Source organism: Fukomys damarensis, unplaced genomic scaffold (genome assembly GCF_012274545.1).
Source record: "Fukomys damarensis isolate Sample0158 unplaced genomic scaffold, DMR_v1.0_HiC HiC_scaffold_35, whole genome shotgun sequence".
NCBI lineage: Eukaryota > Metazoa > Chordata > Mammalia > Rodentia > Bathyergidae > Fukomys > Fukomys damarensis.
In genome coordinates this window covers 38,156,818-38,173,652 of record NW_022900947.1, presented here as the reverse complement: position 1 = coordinate 38,173,652, position 16,835 = coordinate 38,156,818, and the positions used below count along the sequence as shown (strand labels likewise).

Below are 16,835 nucleotides of genomic sequence, written 5' to 3'. Positions count from 1 at the left end.
ATATAATTATTGGTACCAGTGATCAAACTCAGGTCCTTGTGCTTGAGAGGCAGGCGGTGGAACCCACTGAGCTAAATCCCTGGCCTTCCTGTTTATATTTTTTGCCAGTTTTTCTCTATTATGTTATCTTTTTTACATTACTTTGTAAGCGCTTGTTGAATGTTTTTTCTGTCATATACATTATAAATACTTTACCAGCTTTGTCTTTTCTTGTTTATGGTGTCACTGAACCTGAGTACTTTGAACCTTTGTGTTCAGTTTTTATATATTTATCTTTGTTCATAATTTTGAGTTTTCTTTTTTGACTGAAGGTCTCTTCTGCTTTATGCATGAACTCTCCTAATGTTTTGGTAATCTTTAACTTCATATCTATCTAGATTTTGCCTTTTGAGCATAATATATACATAATAATTTTTGGGGGGGTAACCAGGGATTGAACTCAGGACCTTGTGCTTGCGAGGCAGGTAGTGGAAACACTGAGCTAAATCCCCAGACCTATACATAATATTGATAATCTTAAAACTGTGTTTTGACTATAGTTATAGGTCCTTTGATTTAGAAAGTATTTGTGTTTTTAAAAAATATTCTTAGTATTTTTAAAAAATAACTTTTGTGGCATATCTTGAATGTTTATTCCTCCAGGTATATGTTGCTATATTTTTGTCCAATACAGCCACATTTTTACATCTAATACAAATGCAATTTTGTGAGAATTGGCACTTATCATAAGTCCTCCCATCTGTGAGTATATTTTTCATGTGTTCAGACCTTCTTCTTTGTCCTTTAAGAGATCCTTGTAGTTTCTTCCCTGTAAGTCTTATGTTTCTCATATTAAATTTATCCCCACCTAGTTTATATATATGAATGGAAAACTTTTTATGCATCTTTACTTCTAGAAGATTTCTCTAGGTTACTATTTGAATAATAAGACAAGAATCAGCATCTTTGCCTAGTTTGTTTTTAATAATAGAAATAGGTTTGATGTTTTAAATCTGTTTTAGATTTTCATCACTATAACAAAATACCTAAATAATAAACTTACAATGACAAAAGATTTATTTTGGCTTATGAACATAGAGGTACCAGCCCACGATTGGGTGGATCTATTGTTTCTAGGCCTCTGGGGTGGGTCCAAGATGGAAACCACCTGCAGCAAAACTGCTCACCTAGTGGCCAAGAAGTAAAGGAAGAAGGGGAAGGAGTTGGGGGGAGGGTTTCTTGCACAATACCCAGTAATCTAAAGACTTTCCACAAGCCCTCTCCTCTTAAAAGTTTAGTGTATCTTCCAGTAGCACCAGTATGCGACCAAGCCTTTAACAAATGAGATTTGGGGGATATTTAACATCTAAACTATAGTGTAGTGTTCTTCCCCTGGCCTTCAAAGGTTTATGCTTGTATTAAGAGGTAAAATACATTCAGTCCATCACATAAAAGTCTCCAAAGTCTTAACCATTCGAGCATTGCTCAGCATACAAGCCCAAACTGTCCTCTGACATTCAAAGCAAACAGCTGTGAGTCCCTTAAAAAAAAATCCCTTGATGTATGTTGCACATCGATGACAACTTTACCTTCTTGGTGTCTGTCTCTTTTGCTGCTTTGACTTTGTTCCCATAACTCTAGGCATTGCTCTGTCAGAGTACTTCAACCCTGTAGCACCCTACCTAATCTCTCCAGCTTACCTTTGAAATCTTGGTGGAAGCTATCATGACCTCATCATTCTTGGATTCTGTATGTTCCCAAACCAGCATTGTGTGGATGATGCCAAGGTCTGCCCCTAGTACAAGCTATGCCTGGGCCTCCTTGAAATATTGTGGCAGCTAAACACAGGCAAATCCTGGGGCAGCCGTGCATGTGCAAGCCACCTAGGACTGTCTTCTGAAATGATTCTGCCCTGGAAAGTTGGGAAGAAATTGTATTTTGTACTTCTGTGTCTGTGTTGGTAGTGGCTTTGGTGAATTTTGGGATGTTTGTGTACCTTCCCTACTGTCTTGGTACAAAGCACCTGGCTTGTCTTTATCCGTACTAGCAGTCGCACCCTTCATGGCTGCACCTTAACATGTGCTGCTTTTCTGGCCAAGCTCTAAAATTTCCAAATATTTTCACTCTGCTCCATTTTCCTTGCAGTTCTCACTGTAATACCGACTAAAGGCAGATAGTGTTCCTGTTATTGTTTGGATCTAAAATATCTCCCCAGAGTCTCATGTTTGGGAGGTGATTGGATCTTTGGGGCACTCTACTCATCAGTGGGTTCATCCATTGATGAGTTTAGTAGCTGAGTGTACTATTAAGAGGTGGTGCCTGGTTGGAGATGGGTCACTGGGGATGTGATTTGGAGACATGTATCCTTGTCTCAGTCCCTTCCTTTGTTCCCTCCTTTCTGGCTGCTATGGTTTGGGTACTTTTCTTCTGCCATGCTGTTTCTGTCTTGGAGCAAACAAACCATAGTTTGAATTCTTTAAAACCAGTGAGTCAAAATAAACCTCTCCTCCTTTAAGTTGTAGGTGCCATGCATTTTGTCCTGGCTATGGTCAAGTGACTAGTATAGTACATGCTGTAGCCTGAATTCTGTGCTGCCTTGAAATCTCTGCCAAGTAAACTAAGCTATAATCTTTAAGCTTAACCATAATCTTTAAGCTTAAGCTCCCACAAAATATTGGGCTGACCTCAAACTTGCAGCAATCGTCCTATCTCAGCCTCCCAAGTGCTGGGATTATAGGCATATGCCATCACATCTTGCTTTAGGCTTATTCTCACTTGCTCCTCTTTACTCAGATTTCTCCCATAAGCAATTCCAGAGGCTTCTCTACATCATTAGGTATATAGTAATGACCAGCCCACTATCAGTACCGATTTTCTGTCACTACAACAAAATACCTGGAATAATCAATTTATAAAGACAGAAAGCTTATTTTGCCACATGGCTCTAATTAGAGATTCCAGTCCATGACTGGGCAAACCCATTGTTTTTAGGCCTCTGGATGTCAGTGGTGGAGAACATGTGGAATTACAAGGTGAGGAAGTGACAAAGGAAGAGGAAGAGGCCAAGTTCTCATAATCCCCATTAGTACACATACCTAATAATTTCAGGACCTCCCAGAAGACCCTGTTCCTAAAGGTCCACTGCACTGTCTAATGGTATCACACTGAGCCTGAACCTGTAACACATGGGCCTTTCAGCCTCCAAAGTAGAGCGTATCTTGTCCTGATAATTGCTGATGGTGTTCAGGAAATGTTTTATTTCTTTTGTTTGTGACTACCAGATATCTTTCAGTCTACAGTTACGTTTCTTTGCCTGCCAACTAAGTGTGGAGCCAGACTACTTTAAGGAGTTTTAAGTTTGAGGAGTAACCCCAGGAGAGCTGGAAGGAAAAGCAGCTGGGCCCTTCTGAACCTCTGTGGGTCAGCCTCCTGCTAAGATGTTAGGCAGAAGCCCCTTGGGAAGAAGCTCCTTGCTTCCCCCGTCACCTCTCCCTGAGAGCCTCCTCCCCAAGAACATACCTGTTTAGACTCTTCCCTATTTCTTAGCAGTTAGACAGTGGCTACATATCCATGTACAGTTGTCAACGTTCCCCAGGCCTTGGGGTCAGTTGTGTTTGCTGAACAATGTCTTGCAGGATTCTGGTATCTGATTCTCACTTCAGTGCTATTCTCTGCTGACCACTGGGCTCGTGTCTAGCTAGAGGTGGAAAGTCTGCCAAAATTACTTTTTCATGGAGGGAAGAGTAGAAAACAAATGAAAACAACTTTCTTGTTACTTCTGATCTATACCCATCTCTGGTATATAATTCAAGGTATTCTTTTGCTGGGGTAAGGAAAAGCAGTTAAATAATTTGATCAAAATTATAATGATAGTAAGTAGCAAAGACAAGTCTTGGGCCCTTGTCTGCTGACTCTCAGGTCAATGCACAGTTGAAAAACGTCATGTTCTCTCAAAATTTTTAGAATAGCTTCTTATCTGAGCTTCTGGAGGTTACTAAAAGAATAATAACAACCCCAGGGATTCTCTAGCTGAGTGAATAATGGATTATTTAGATGATAGGTCATTTTTCTTGAGCTTTATAATAAGTGATATTTCTGAAGTGGACTTGAGATAAAAAGCACTGAACACATGCCAAAAAGGTCATAGGACTTCTATGTTTAGAAACTGTTTTCAGTGGGAATAGTTTAGATTAGGATAAATAAACATTTTAGAACAGCTGTTCAAAGACCAAGTAAAAGCTTTAATTTTTCTGTCCATTACTATGGAACCAGAAGCAAAAACATGGAACTGAATAGCAAGGGAGAATAATTTCATTCACACAAAATAGAAGCGAAAGATTTAGGAACAGAATGAGTACTGGATAGAGGTTTGATGAAGCAAAGGACATAATTTTGAGGGGGTACACAAAAGAAGATGAGTTAATGGAGGAAAGCCAATTTGTAGATGAGGAATCTTAATATATAAGATGCCAGCTGTGTTCAGATAAATGTGTATTGATAAGCATAAGCTTAGGAGTATAAGTGAGTGGCAGTAGCTGCTGATTTTTAGTAAGCAGGAATATTGGTGCCAGTAAGTAATAAAACCCATTTTAAAACAAAAATAAAGTGTTGTTCCAGCACAGAAACAGATTGTTAATGAGCATAACAGAAAGATCAGAAAACATATTTAAGTATGGATTTAGTTTATTATAGCAAATAAAATTAGTGACGGAGTTTTACTAAGTGAACCCAGAATAATTGAAATACTGGGAGAAAAATAAAAATATTTACATCAGTAGCCCAAATAAAGTTCTGAAAGAAAATATAAATAAATATTTAGTCAAAGTAGAAGAGTCTTTTCTCTTTTTATCACTTTTTTTGCAAATGACTAAGAAGATGCAACCAAAATATTTGATTTGGCATTTGCCAAATACTAAACAAACATTATGTGAAGAATCTGAACCTTTATGAGAAAATTTTGCAGTTCTGGAGGACATAAAAATTACTGATGTGAAAGGTTTTAGAAACCAGAGGCTGAGTTTACATTCCAGTGCTACAGTTCCCATGAGACAGATGACATTAATTTGAGGTCCATTTCATCACATACATCAATCCACTTTCTATGAGGAATTTTACTAGCCAGTTGTCATGCCATTGGTAGCTTGAAAGTTGGTTATTGGCAAATACTACAAATCAGGACACTTAAAAAAGAGAACTGTTGGCCAGCATAGGTAAATAAGCGTTGTCAGGATAAAGTGAGTTTCTTTTCCATCAGAAATAAATGGTATTTGTTTTGTTATCAAGATGAAGGGAATATTGGGGTAGGCTTGCCTTAGAGCTCATTTTCTGTTCTTGATAGCCTGTATTAAACACAAGTAATCAAATGATGCTTTTTAAGAAATTGTTTCACTCGGTATACATGATACTTACATTTCTTTTTTTCTCTTCACATGCTGTTGCTTTCAAATGTACACTTTTCCTTTGCATAGTTAGTTGAAATGTATACCAATCCAATTGTCCTCACTCAAAGCCCAAATTTGCTATTATACTGGTTGTGCTTTATCCTTCCTTTTAGTCTGCCTATCGTATAAACTAATTTATATTTTTGAAATTTTACTTTTAATTATAAAGTCCTTCTAAACACATCATTGCTTAAGCGTGATTACTTATTCCCAGGCAATTTCGATTCTTGAAGGCTTGATAGTCTTTCCTTTCCTTTCCTTTAAATCCATAGATGTTATTTTAAAGCATTTTCAGATTTACATAAAAATTGAGTAGAAAGTACAATATGAATATGTATTCATTCTCCCATATTCCCCTATTATTATTATTACTATATTATTATTATTGAGGTACATTTGTTACCACTGATGAAACAATACTGATGTTATAGTCCGTAATTTATATTAGGGTTCATTCTTTATGTTACATGTTTTACAGGCTTTAACAAATGTGTAATGATTGCTACAATAATAGTATCACAGAGTAGAGTAGTTTCATTGTACTAAAAATCTCCCATGCTCTGCCTTTTGTTTACTCCTCCTCTTTAATCTGGTAACCACAGATTTTTTGTATCCATACTTTTGAATTTTCCTGAATGTCATACAGTGGAATCACGCAGTACATAGTCTTTTCTCATTGGCTTCATTCATTAAGTGACATGTGTTTAAGATTCCTCCCTCTTTTCATGGCTTGATAGCTAATTTTATTTTAGTGCTGATTGACAACTTCCTTGTCTGGACATATCCAGCCACAACTAAAGGACATCTTGGTTGTTTCTATATTTTGGCAGTTGAGTAAAGTTGCATTAAACATCTGTTTGCAGGTGTTTGTGTGGACATGTTTCAACTCCTTTGGGTAAAGACCAAGGAATAGGATTGCTGGATCATATGGTAAAAGTATGTTTAGTTTAATAAAAGAAGCCACTAAACTGTCTTTCAAAGTAGCTTTACCATAGCAGCAATGAATGATCATTCCTGTTGCATCACAGCCTCTCTAGGATCTGGTGAGTGTTTTGAGTTTAGCCATAATAATACACCTGTAGTGGCATTTCTTGTTTGCAATTCCCTTAATACAGCTGAGGCTGAACATCTTTTCATATGCTTATTTGCCATCTGTTTGTTGTGCTTGGTGAGGTGTCTATTCAGAAGTTGAACCCATTTTTAAAGTAAGCTGTTTTTCTTATTGTAGAGATTTCAAGAGTTTTTTATGTAATTTTTTCTTCGCACACTCTTCATGTATTTTGAATACCATCCATTATTAGATATGTTTCTTGCAAAAATTTTCTCCCAATCTGTAGCTTATCTTTTCATTTTCTTAACGTTGTGTTTTGGCAGAGCTAAAGCTTGCTTGCTTTCCCTTTCCCTTTCCCTTTTCCTTTCCCTCTCCTCCTCTCTCTCCTCTCTCTCCTCTCTCTCCTCTCCACTCTCCTCTCTTCTCTTTTCTTTTCCTCCTAGAACTGGGAATTGAACTCAGGACCTTGCACTTGCACAACTGAGCTAAATCCTTGGCCCTTGGGCTTTTATTTTAATTCCAATTTATCAATTTTTCTTTCATAGGTAATGATTTCGATATTTATGTAAAAAGTTATCATCAAAGCCAAGATCACCTGATCTTCTGTTCTCTTGTATGAGTTTTATAGTTTTGCATTTTACATTTAGATCTGTTCCAATTCTAGTTAATTTTTATGAGAGGTAAATATTCTGTCTAGATTTTTTTAAAATGTGGATGTCTAGTTGTTTCAGCACCCTTTGTTGAAAAGTCTCTTTTCTTCATTGAATTGGCTTTGCTCCCTTGTCAAAAATCAGTTGACAATATTTGTGTGGGTCTGTTTCTGGGCTGCTCTGTTCCATTGATCTGTTTGTCTATTCTTTTGCCAATAACATAATGTCTTGGTTACTGTAGCTTTGTAATAAGTCTTGAAGCCAGGTAGTATCAGTCTTCTGACTTTATTCTTTTTCTTCGATATTGTGTTGGCTCTTCTGGCTCATTTTCCTTTCCACACAAACTTTAGAATCACTTTGTTGATTTCTATGAAATAACTAGCTGGAGTAGTTTTTACGCTAAGAATTTTGCATTTGCCTTTTAAATTCAGAGATATTTTTTAACTTTTCTCTGATTCCAAGGCCATTTGCCTTATAATTTTTCTTTTTTGGGTGATCATCAAAACTTTTATTGTTAGCAATCTAAGTAATTTTTATTAAATTAGTAAGCAATTATATGGTGCATTATTACATTTTGTGTTACATAAATCTGTACTTAAATATTTGAATGTAATATGCACGCATATATATATGTATATGTATATATATATATAAAAGTATGTGATGAGAAAGTAGTGATTTTTATCTCTTAAGAGCTCTTTCTAGGGCTGAAGGAGCTAGAGGAAGCTTAGATAGACCCCCCCCGCCCCCATCCTCAAACCACATCTACTTGTAGGGATCCCAAAAGATTTCACTTGTTGAGAAACTCGTATATTTTAAGAGATATTACTGTTGAGAATATTTTGCATCAGAACCTAGTGAAAGTGGAGAGAAAATCTCCACAAAACAGACAAACAAAAACGAAGACTGAGGTCTGTGGCTAAAAGGATAAACCCAAACATGCATCGTTTTAAGGGTTATATATCTCTTCTTACTCACCTCTTCTCCTTGGTTGAATTTAAATTTGTTAGGGTACAGGAATTCTATGAACATAAAGACAAGGATAATTGTTTTACTAAATGTGCTACATAAGTACATTGTATAGAGAATGAGCCACCTAAAATTACATTTATTTTTTAGCTGCACTTTAAGAGAAAAAAATAGAAATGCTAAACTTGTAAATATTTAGGTCTAGCTTTATTCCTCTTATTAGCAGTTAGAGTTTAACAGATTTATATTTCAAGAATGCTTAATATGACACTGGGCTTTTACTACTTGTAATTCATTGCCTGCATTATGTTCTTAAGAAATACATTCTAACATTTACATCTTTATTCCCTTTAAAGCTTACATAAATTTTTCAAAATTTTACAATAGCACATGAAGAAATATTATCATTTAACATTATAAAATACTTAATTCATGCGAACTTGGTGACACTGTCATGTGGAAACTAGCCTCCTTCCTGCTGAGGATGATCATCTTGGCTTCTCTCTCATTAGCTGAATGTGAGAAATCCACATATCCTTGCCAGATACAAAGTGGGGGGGCAATTTTGATAGAAGAAAAATGTTATCTTATTTATTTTTAGAATACTAGTGAGGTTAAATATTTCTGTGTTTATTAGCTTCTTCTGTTTTATGTTTTGTAACTTGTTTGTTCATAGCTTTTGTCCTGTTTTCAATTTGAGGGCATTGGTCTTTTTCTAGTTTGTTTTGTTAGAGCTTTGTGGATAGAAGTAAAATGGTTAGTTCTGTTCTTGTATGCTGCCAGTATTTTTTCTGGGCTTCTAATTTTATTTTGTTTTTTTAATGCATACTGTTAGTCTTTTTTTTTGTATTTACCGTTATATTGTGAACACTTTCTCATATAGTTCAACACTTTTTGATAATGGAATTTCAAATGTTTATATAGCATTCTGTTAATTGGATTATAAAAGGATTTTATTTTACTACTCACATGTTACTGAGGTTAGATTGTTTTTATGGCCTGAAGTTGCAATCAATAAATCTGTTCATTGTTTCTTTATATATTAATAACTAAAACAAACATAAATATATACCTACTAAGAAATATAATTGAAATAAAGTACTTTATGTATTTGATCTCAAACATTTTTATAAAACTTGAGCTTTCTAATTTTTCAGCTTTAATTGAGTATTGGTACATTGTTTTATGTTTTGTAACTTGTTTGTTCATAGCTTTTGTCCTGTTTTCAATTTGAGGGCATTGGTCTTTTTCTAGTTTGTTTTGTTAGAGCTTTGTGGATAGAAGTAAAATGGTTAGTTCTGTTCTTGTATGCTGCCAGTATTTTTTCTGGGCTTCTAATTTTATTTTGTTTTTTTAATGCATACTGTTAGTCTTTTTTTTTGTATTTACCGTTATATTGTGAACACTTTCTCATATAGTTCAACACTTTTTGATAATGGAATTTCAAATGTTTATATAGCATTCTGTTAATTGGATTATAAAAGGATTTTATTTTACTACTCACATGTTACTGAGGTTAGATTGTTTTTATGGCCTGAAGTTGCAATCAATAAATCTGTTCATTGTTTCTTTATATATTAATAACTAAAACAAACATAAATATATACCTACTAAGAAATATAATTGAAATAAAGTACTTTATGTATTTGATCTCAAACATTTTTATAAAACTTGAGCTTTCTAATTTTTCAGCTTTAATTGAGTTTATTGGTACATTTTAGGGATACAGTACAGTTACATTCATTGTTGGGATCTTGTACCTCTACATGACAGGTCTTTTTTCTCATTTTTTCCCCTTACCCCTGCCCTCCCTTCACCCCCTCCTCCCCTCCCCATCTACATGAAATATTTTTATCTTTGATGATATCCCAGAGATAAATCCTTTCCTAAAGCTTTTGGCTTTATTGGCAAATATGTTAAAGTATACAATTATGATACCTAGGAATATTTGCTTAGGTTTAACTTTAAGAAGAGTAAAGGCAACAAATGCAAGTTATTTGAGATATCAGTTTTTGTAGCCATATTGACCTAAAATAATTTTTAAATTAAAAACAATTAATAATTAAAAAATAATTTAAAATGATTTTTAAATAAGTAAAATATTTTTACATTCTCCTCTTTTTTCCACAATGACATTTGTTAACAGATTCTCTCTTTAATAATACACATTGTTGGTCATGACACAGAGAAGACAAACAAGTCATTGTTTGAAATAATGTGCACTGTGTTTGAAGGACTGTGAATTTTTGTTTTGAATTGTTTTTATTACACAATTTTGGTTTTAGAATACAATGCATAATGTATTTTAATTTAATGTGATACAAAGGTACTTATTTTGGGGTATAAGATTAACATTTTGCAATAATCTTTATTTTTACAAATTTTTGTGTCTTCATGTACTGTGTGTTTGCTAGAGTAGGTTTCTTTCACTTGATAGAAAAAATTTCGTGTTAGGTTTTCAACTTAGGTATTTAGAAAACATTTACTGTGCTGTCATTATATATACATACAAAGAAACCCAGTGTTTGGATAGTTATGTTCTGCCTCCCCTTAGGGCTGATACTTACTTATATGGAAAAGGTGATATCTGGAGATTAGGTTGAGGTAGAGATGTGCAAATTTACACTTCCCTCCTGAGTATTCTCGGTATACAAGGCCAAGGGGTGACATGAACTGAAATTACAAGATGGGAGGGTCTGTAGTGTGCATCAGGCAGGGACTGGATAAATTATAGGCTCAAAACAAGGAAGACTGCCCAGGTTGGCAGTCAAGAACAGAAAGGTGAAGCTATCTAGCAAGCTGTATAGTGTGCTCTTTTCCCACCAAGCAGGGTGCAACTTACTATTTGCTAGACCCCATGTCGTCCCTATCTGATTAGATGGCACTTTGAGGGATTCAAATAAAAATCCCATGAATCATCATAAATTCCTTTTTCTCACCTTGATATCTAATCTGCTAATATATGACAAGTCTCAGATCCTGTTTCTTTCTCCTGTGCTATTCATCATTGTCTTTGGGTAACCTACGATCTTCTCCCATGGATTTCTGTAATGGTGTCCCTTTATTCTCTGTTTGCCCTTAAAAAATTCATCTCCAGAGGAGCCATAGACATCCTTATGAAGGGAAGTTATATCCCAACCCTCTCTACATTAGTAATTTCTGAGTTTTAATGGCATTTATAAATAAAATCTAATTTCTTTACAGAGTCCTAAAAGGTCCTCTGTGATTTGCATCCTGACTAATAATTCTGACCTCCTCTTACATCGTCCTCTACCCCTGCTTCCTTCTTTGGTCTTCTTGTTTCTTAGACATATAGGGTCAGTCTGGTGCTTTGCCTTGCTGCCATGTTTTCATCACTTAGGCCTGTATTTGAGTGTAGCTTCTTCAATGAGGTCTGCTGTGAGCATGCTTTTCAAAGTACTGTGTTTTCAGTCTTGTCTCGTTTATTCACATGTTTTATTTCCTTTATTGTACTTGACCATCTAATTAGAATTCCATGCATTCATTCAATAAATATTTATAGTGCATCTACAATATACCAGTCATTGTTCTTGGTACTTTGGATTCATCCATGAACAATAAAAACAAGAAAAAAAATCTGTTGTCTTGAACTAACATTAATAGAGTAGACAGAGAAACAGTACATAATAAACATATGACTGACTACTTTGTAGATATGTGAGACAGTATATTACAGTATATTACAAGAGGAAAATGGAGTATGGTAATAGAGATTGGGAGATCTGGACAGGAGTAGGGGTATCTTACGTTAAACGAGACAGTTATTGGTAGGCCTCATCAAACTGATTATTAATGTAGTATTCTGTGTTTTTTATTTTTGTTTTTTTACTTTTAGCTTCAGCACCAGTCAGCAAAGTGAATAAGTACTGTGCTTCTTCCAACTTTCATTCCACTTGGGGAAAAAAGAATATCATCATGTCAAACATTACAATTGACCCCGATGTCAAGCCTGGTGAATATGTCATCAAGAGCCTCTTTGCAGAATTTGCTGTTCAAGCCGAAAAGAAAATTGAAGTTGTAATGGCTGAACCCTTGGTGAGTAGAGCTGACCTATAAATCTGAAATATTTTCTTGACTTTTGCATTAACCATTCTTATACACATTTTCCAAAAAATGTAATATAACTTGAAAAAAAAATATTAAGGGATAGGTTAGTAGTGATCCAGAAAGTAGGAATTACTTTAGAATCCACTTTGAAAAATTACTTTCAAGTCATGATGGAACAAAAATGAATTTGATTAGTGAGTTGTGAAACCAGATAAAATATAATAGGAAATAAAAAAAAATCTAGATTATTCTACAAGTTGTCACTAAAACTGTTGCCAAACTTATAATAATCCAGTGGACATATTTTTATACTTGAAGTATTGAGGCATAATCGGAGAATGTGAGGAACTCTGTGATTAGAGTATAGAGGAAGAAAGAGAAAGACTGAAAACAAATGTTTAGGTCAGATTCTGAAGAGTTGTAAATACTAGTGACAGATAACACAGCAATAAGACAGTAAGGGGAAAAGACATGGAAGGCAGAGGCTGTCGAACTGTTGTGTACTTCAAACTGAAGTGAAAGTGATCTTGAATTAGGGTGTTGGAAGTAGAAGTGATTGTAGAAGAAAGAATAGACAAGGAATTTGACAAGTAATGAAATAGAAGATGCTTTTTGGGGTGTTAGGAAAAATGGGACTGTATCTGGGAAAAGTACACAGGATGTTCTTGGGCTTGAAAAAATGAATATGGAAATTTTTCACTTGTGTACATTGAGCTTGACTTACTGGTGATTTAACCTCGAGAAATTGTTGCACTGGTAATTTGAAATACTTTTTGAAAACTCAGAAGAGACGGTGACTAGAAATGTAGATTTTTTTCTAAAATTTTTTTCATCTATTTTGAAGCCAATGGAGCAGGTGGTTGTGTCAAAGGAAATAGAGTATTGAATAGAAATACCATTCCAAACAATACTGGAAGCAGAATACTGTGAGAAACTGTTACTCATTTTGGAGGTAAAGCACTCCATTCATTAGGAGAATAGTCTTTGCTTGTTGACTCAACTTTGTAAAGGAATTTTGGGGAAGTTAGGTTACTCACTGGGTTTGAAGGGGATGGATATGTGATGTACCAAGGTAACAGAATTGGTTAGAAGGGGATGGATGGTAGTGAAGATGAAAACAGTATATATCAGCTGAAACTCATTTATTATGATAGTTCACTGCCAATTTGCAGCCCAGAGGGCTTGTTGCTTCTCTGAGATCAAAATTAATAAGTGGCAGGGTGAGAAGTTAGGCACAGTAATAGTGGTTTCAGAACTTGTATGCATACACTATCTACTCTTTTTCCACCGAAAGAAGGAACAGAAGCGGCGGTGGTGATAACTTAGGGAAAGAGGGAAGTTGAAGGTGTTATTGTTGGATGCTCTTCATTTCCTTTTTTAGTTTTTTTTTTTCCGGTACCGGGGATGGAACTCAGGACCTTGCGCTTGCCAGGCAGGAATGACGCCACTGAGCTAAATCCCCGGTCCTGCTCTTAATTTTCTTATTGAAGCAAGACTTAAAATTTCTGATTGCAAACATGAGGTGCTTTCTTATTCAGTAGAAAAAAACAACTCTGAGGAAAACATCTATGAAATTATATGTTCTGGGATTTAATACATAATAATAGATAAAAAAACTTTTTAGCCAAATGTCTGTTTCAAAACTGTAGACATCATTATGTTCAACTTAAACTATTTCATGGTTGCTTTCTGCATGGCAGATTAATGATTATTTTTATATTCTGTATATTTTTAGAGCTTGTGCATAGGATGAAGTTAAATGTTTTAGAAAAAAGATTGCAAAAGCTTATAGATTGGATTTAATGATGATAAGTTTTAATTATAATGTGCTTTGTCTATGAAATGTTAATTTTCTTTTTCAGTGGTCTCTTCATTGTATGATAAATTACTATACTAGTTAACAATACAGTAAGAAGAAAACATACATTAAAACTTATTATGGAAAACTATAAATATATATAAAAGTAGACATTTATAGTATAACAGATGCCCAAGACCCATCACCAGCTCCAGTAATTTCAACTTGTACAACATACTTTTAAAACACTGTTTCATGAAATATTTGATAGCATTTACATGTGGTAGAGTCCTTTCAGTTCTCAAGTAGTATATATTCCTACAGGAATTTTAATTTGAGATATAAAGGATTGAGTGAAAATATTAGAAGGAAATATAGATTAGATTACCTCATTTTACCAAATCTATAAAATGGCAATTTAAAACAACTATCTTTTTCTTTCCTTTCATTCTAGTGCCATTGTCAGTGTCTAGTTCAGGTTCAAGCTCTGTCCCCTGAGAACATTGCAGGAGCTTCTGAGTAGGCATGAAGAGTCCCATCACCTTCCATTTCCTTTTTTTTTAACCTACAACACAAATATTATCATCTTTTTGCTTTAAATGTCTGGTTCTCTTGTCTTTGCTAAAGAAAAATTTCAGGTTCTTGTTAGGTCATTGTGTAATGTTTTATGATTCTCCTATCTTTATATATGCTGTGATACTTTTTTTGAGGGGGTGAGACAGGGTCTCACTATGTAGTTGAGACTGACCTGGAACTCACTATATAGCCCAGGCTGGTCTCGAACTCACAGCAATCCTCCTGCCTCAGCCTCCCGAGGGCTGGGATTACAGGTGTGTGCCACCACACCTGGCTATGCTGTGATACTTAAAGTACCCTTTCTGTAGTCTTATTCCTGGTGTATGTTTTTATTTTCTCTCAATCTAAAATATTTTCAGAGACTACTCATCCTTCCAAACTTACTTCTAACAAGTGGTCCTGCCCCAGGCTAAATGAGTCTATTCCCATACTAATGTGTATACACCATGTGTGTGTAGCTATCATATAGTTACTTTAACATATTGTGTATCTGTGTGTACATACAAATTATGAGTATATCATGTTATGGTTAGTTTCATACCTGTCTGTCTCCTCCAGTGTGGGTTCTTGATGCCAGGAACTAGGCGACTCTTCTTTCTGCCTGCAATACTGCCCAGGGTGGTGGGCATCTGGGAAAGGTACTCAGTAAGTTGTTTTTAAGTTGAATTTAGTAGCTCTGCTGTTGCATGTAGCCTTTGTTATTCTAACAAACACAGTGTTATTAATCTAACCAGAGTTTTTAGTAGTTCCTTCATAATAGTCTGATACTGACTTTGTTGTATTGTTCATTTAATAGATAATATCTGCTATGTAATCTGAGATTATAAAATTATGGTTAATAGTGGTGAGGATTGTATCAGAACATTGATGTTTCAACCCCATCATCACACTAGGGAGCAGAGGCATTCCTGCTTACAGGAAACTCAGTAAGTCCTCAGGATATTTTTATCCATTATGCGCCTATATAATTCCTCCTTTTCTAGGTCAGAGCTCTGCTAGCTTTGTTTTCATTTATATCTGGTCTGGGTAGATTGGAAATCCATAGCATCAAGATAAAGAAGATTCATTTAGTCTAATATAGTGTTTATAGTATACCTTCAAGTGCTTTTGTTGTGATTTCATTTGTTTTCCACCCTTTAAGTTAAAAAACATCCATCTCAGATGACTTTCTTGATGAAAATCTTGCAGTGTCACTTTACAGAAGAAGGTGTAGCCAGATGTGGTGACATATACTTGTAATCTCAGCACTCTGGGAGGCTGAGGCAGGAAGACTACAAGTTCAAGGCTGGGCAACTTAGTAAGACCCTGTCTCAAAATAAAGATTAGAGCCGGGGATTTAGCTCAGCAGTTCGGTGGCCTGCCTTGCAAGCGCAAGGACCCGAGTTCAATTACCGGTACCAAAAAAACAAAAACCAAAATAAAAATTAGAAAAAGAAGTCAAGGGCAGAGGCCCTGGATTTAATCCCCAGTACTGGGGGGAGGAGGACAGCATCCAGGTTTATTAGGTACCAGGATGCTGGTATAGATCATGGTCACTCAGGATAGTAGGGTACAGAAAAATTTGAAGCACAAACTTCTATAGAAAATAGTACTGCTAAAATGAAAGAATTGGGTTTTCTCATTCCTTTATTAGAAACGACTATAAAAGGAGGTTAAGTAGGCCAGAAGAGTTGAAGATTAACTGAGCTTGATTTTTAGCCACAATCTCATTCCGTTTTCACTTGAGAAGGAAGATTCAGAGACTGCAATCATTGATTAAAATTGCAGCTTGAAACCGTGCAACCCAATACTTGAGGTTTTTTTCTTCCTAAAAGGAGATGGATCAATCTTGGGTAATGACACAAGCAATTCCAAGCTTACCTGTCAATCTTGTAGATTACCGTTAACTAGAAAAGAAGGCAGAAGAAAAGGCTTCAGCCCATCATCTGTGTTTTAAGCCATATGTATTTGTTTAGGCCCATAATTTGCAAAGAGTTTGCAATTTCCATTGTGTTTTTAAAAACTATTAAATATGTAAGTATTTTAAAAAAGGATTCTTCTCCCTTTATGATCAATTTGCTCCAAACTGCCTTTTCTTGTTAGTTTTGTCTGTTTATTTTTAACATATCATATTTTAAGAATGAGGCACTAAACACCTGACTGGAAGCTCGGGGTACATTGAAGAGCCTTTTTGACTGTGATCTTTGATGTATAATCATCTGGACCTTCAATGTCAGATCTTTTCCTGGGGGCTAGCTAGTCAGAGTCCCCTGAGAAAGATTCTGCATTGCCCAGAGTGTGAGATTTTTTTTTTTTTTTTTTTT

At 35.3% G+C, this 16,835-nt stretch overlaps 1 protein-coding gene across 5 annotated transcripts in view; it reads left to right on the top strand.

Moving 5' to 3' along the window:
- Positions 1–16,835, top strand: part of Fryl (FRY like transcription coactivator) — a 176,745-nt gene that overhangs the window by 33,738 nt on the left and 126,172 nt on the right. For all 5 annotated transcript variants that reach the window (XM_033758803.1, XM_033758801.1, XM_033758800.1 and 2 more), the window contains exon 2: positions 11,947–12,146. In XM_033758803.1, coding sequence (XP_033614694.1) covers positions 12,027–12,146 — 120 coding nt within the window. In that variant the 5' untranslated portion in view covers positions 11,947–12,026. The remainder of the gene's footprint in view (positions 1–11,946; positions 12,147–16,835) is intronic.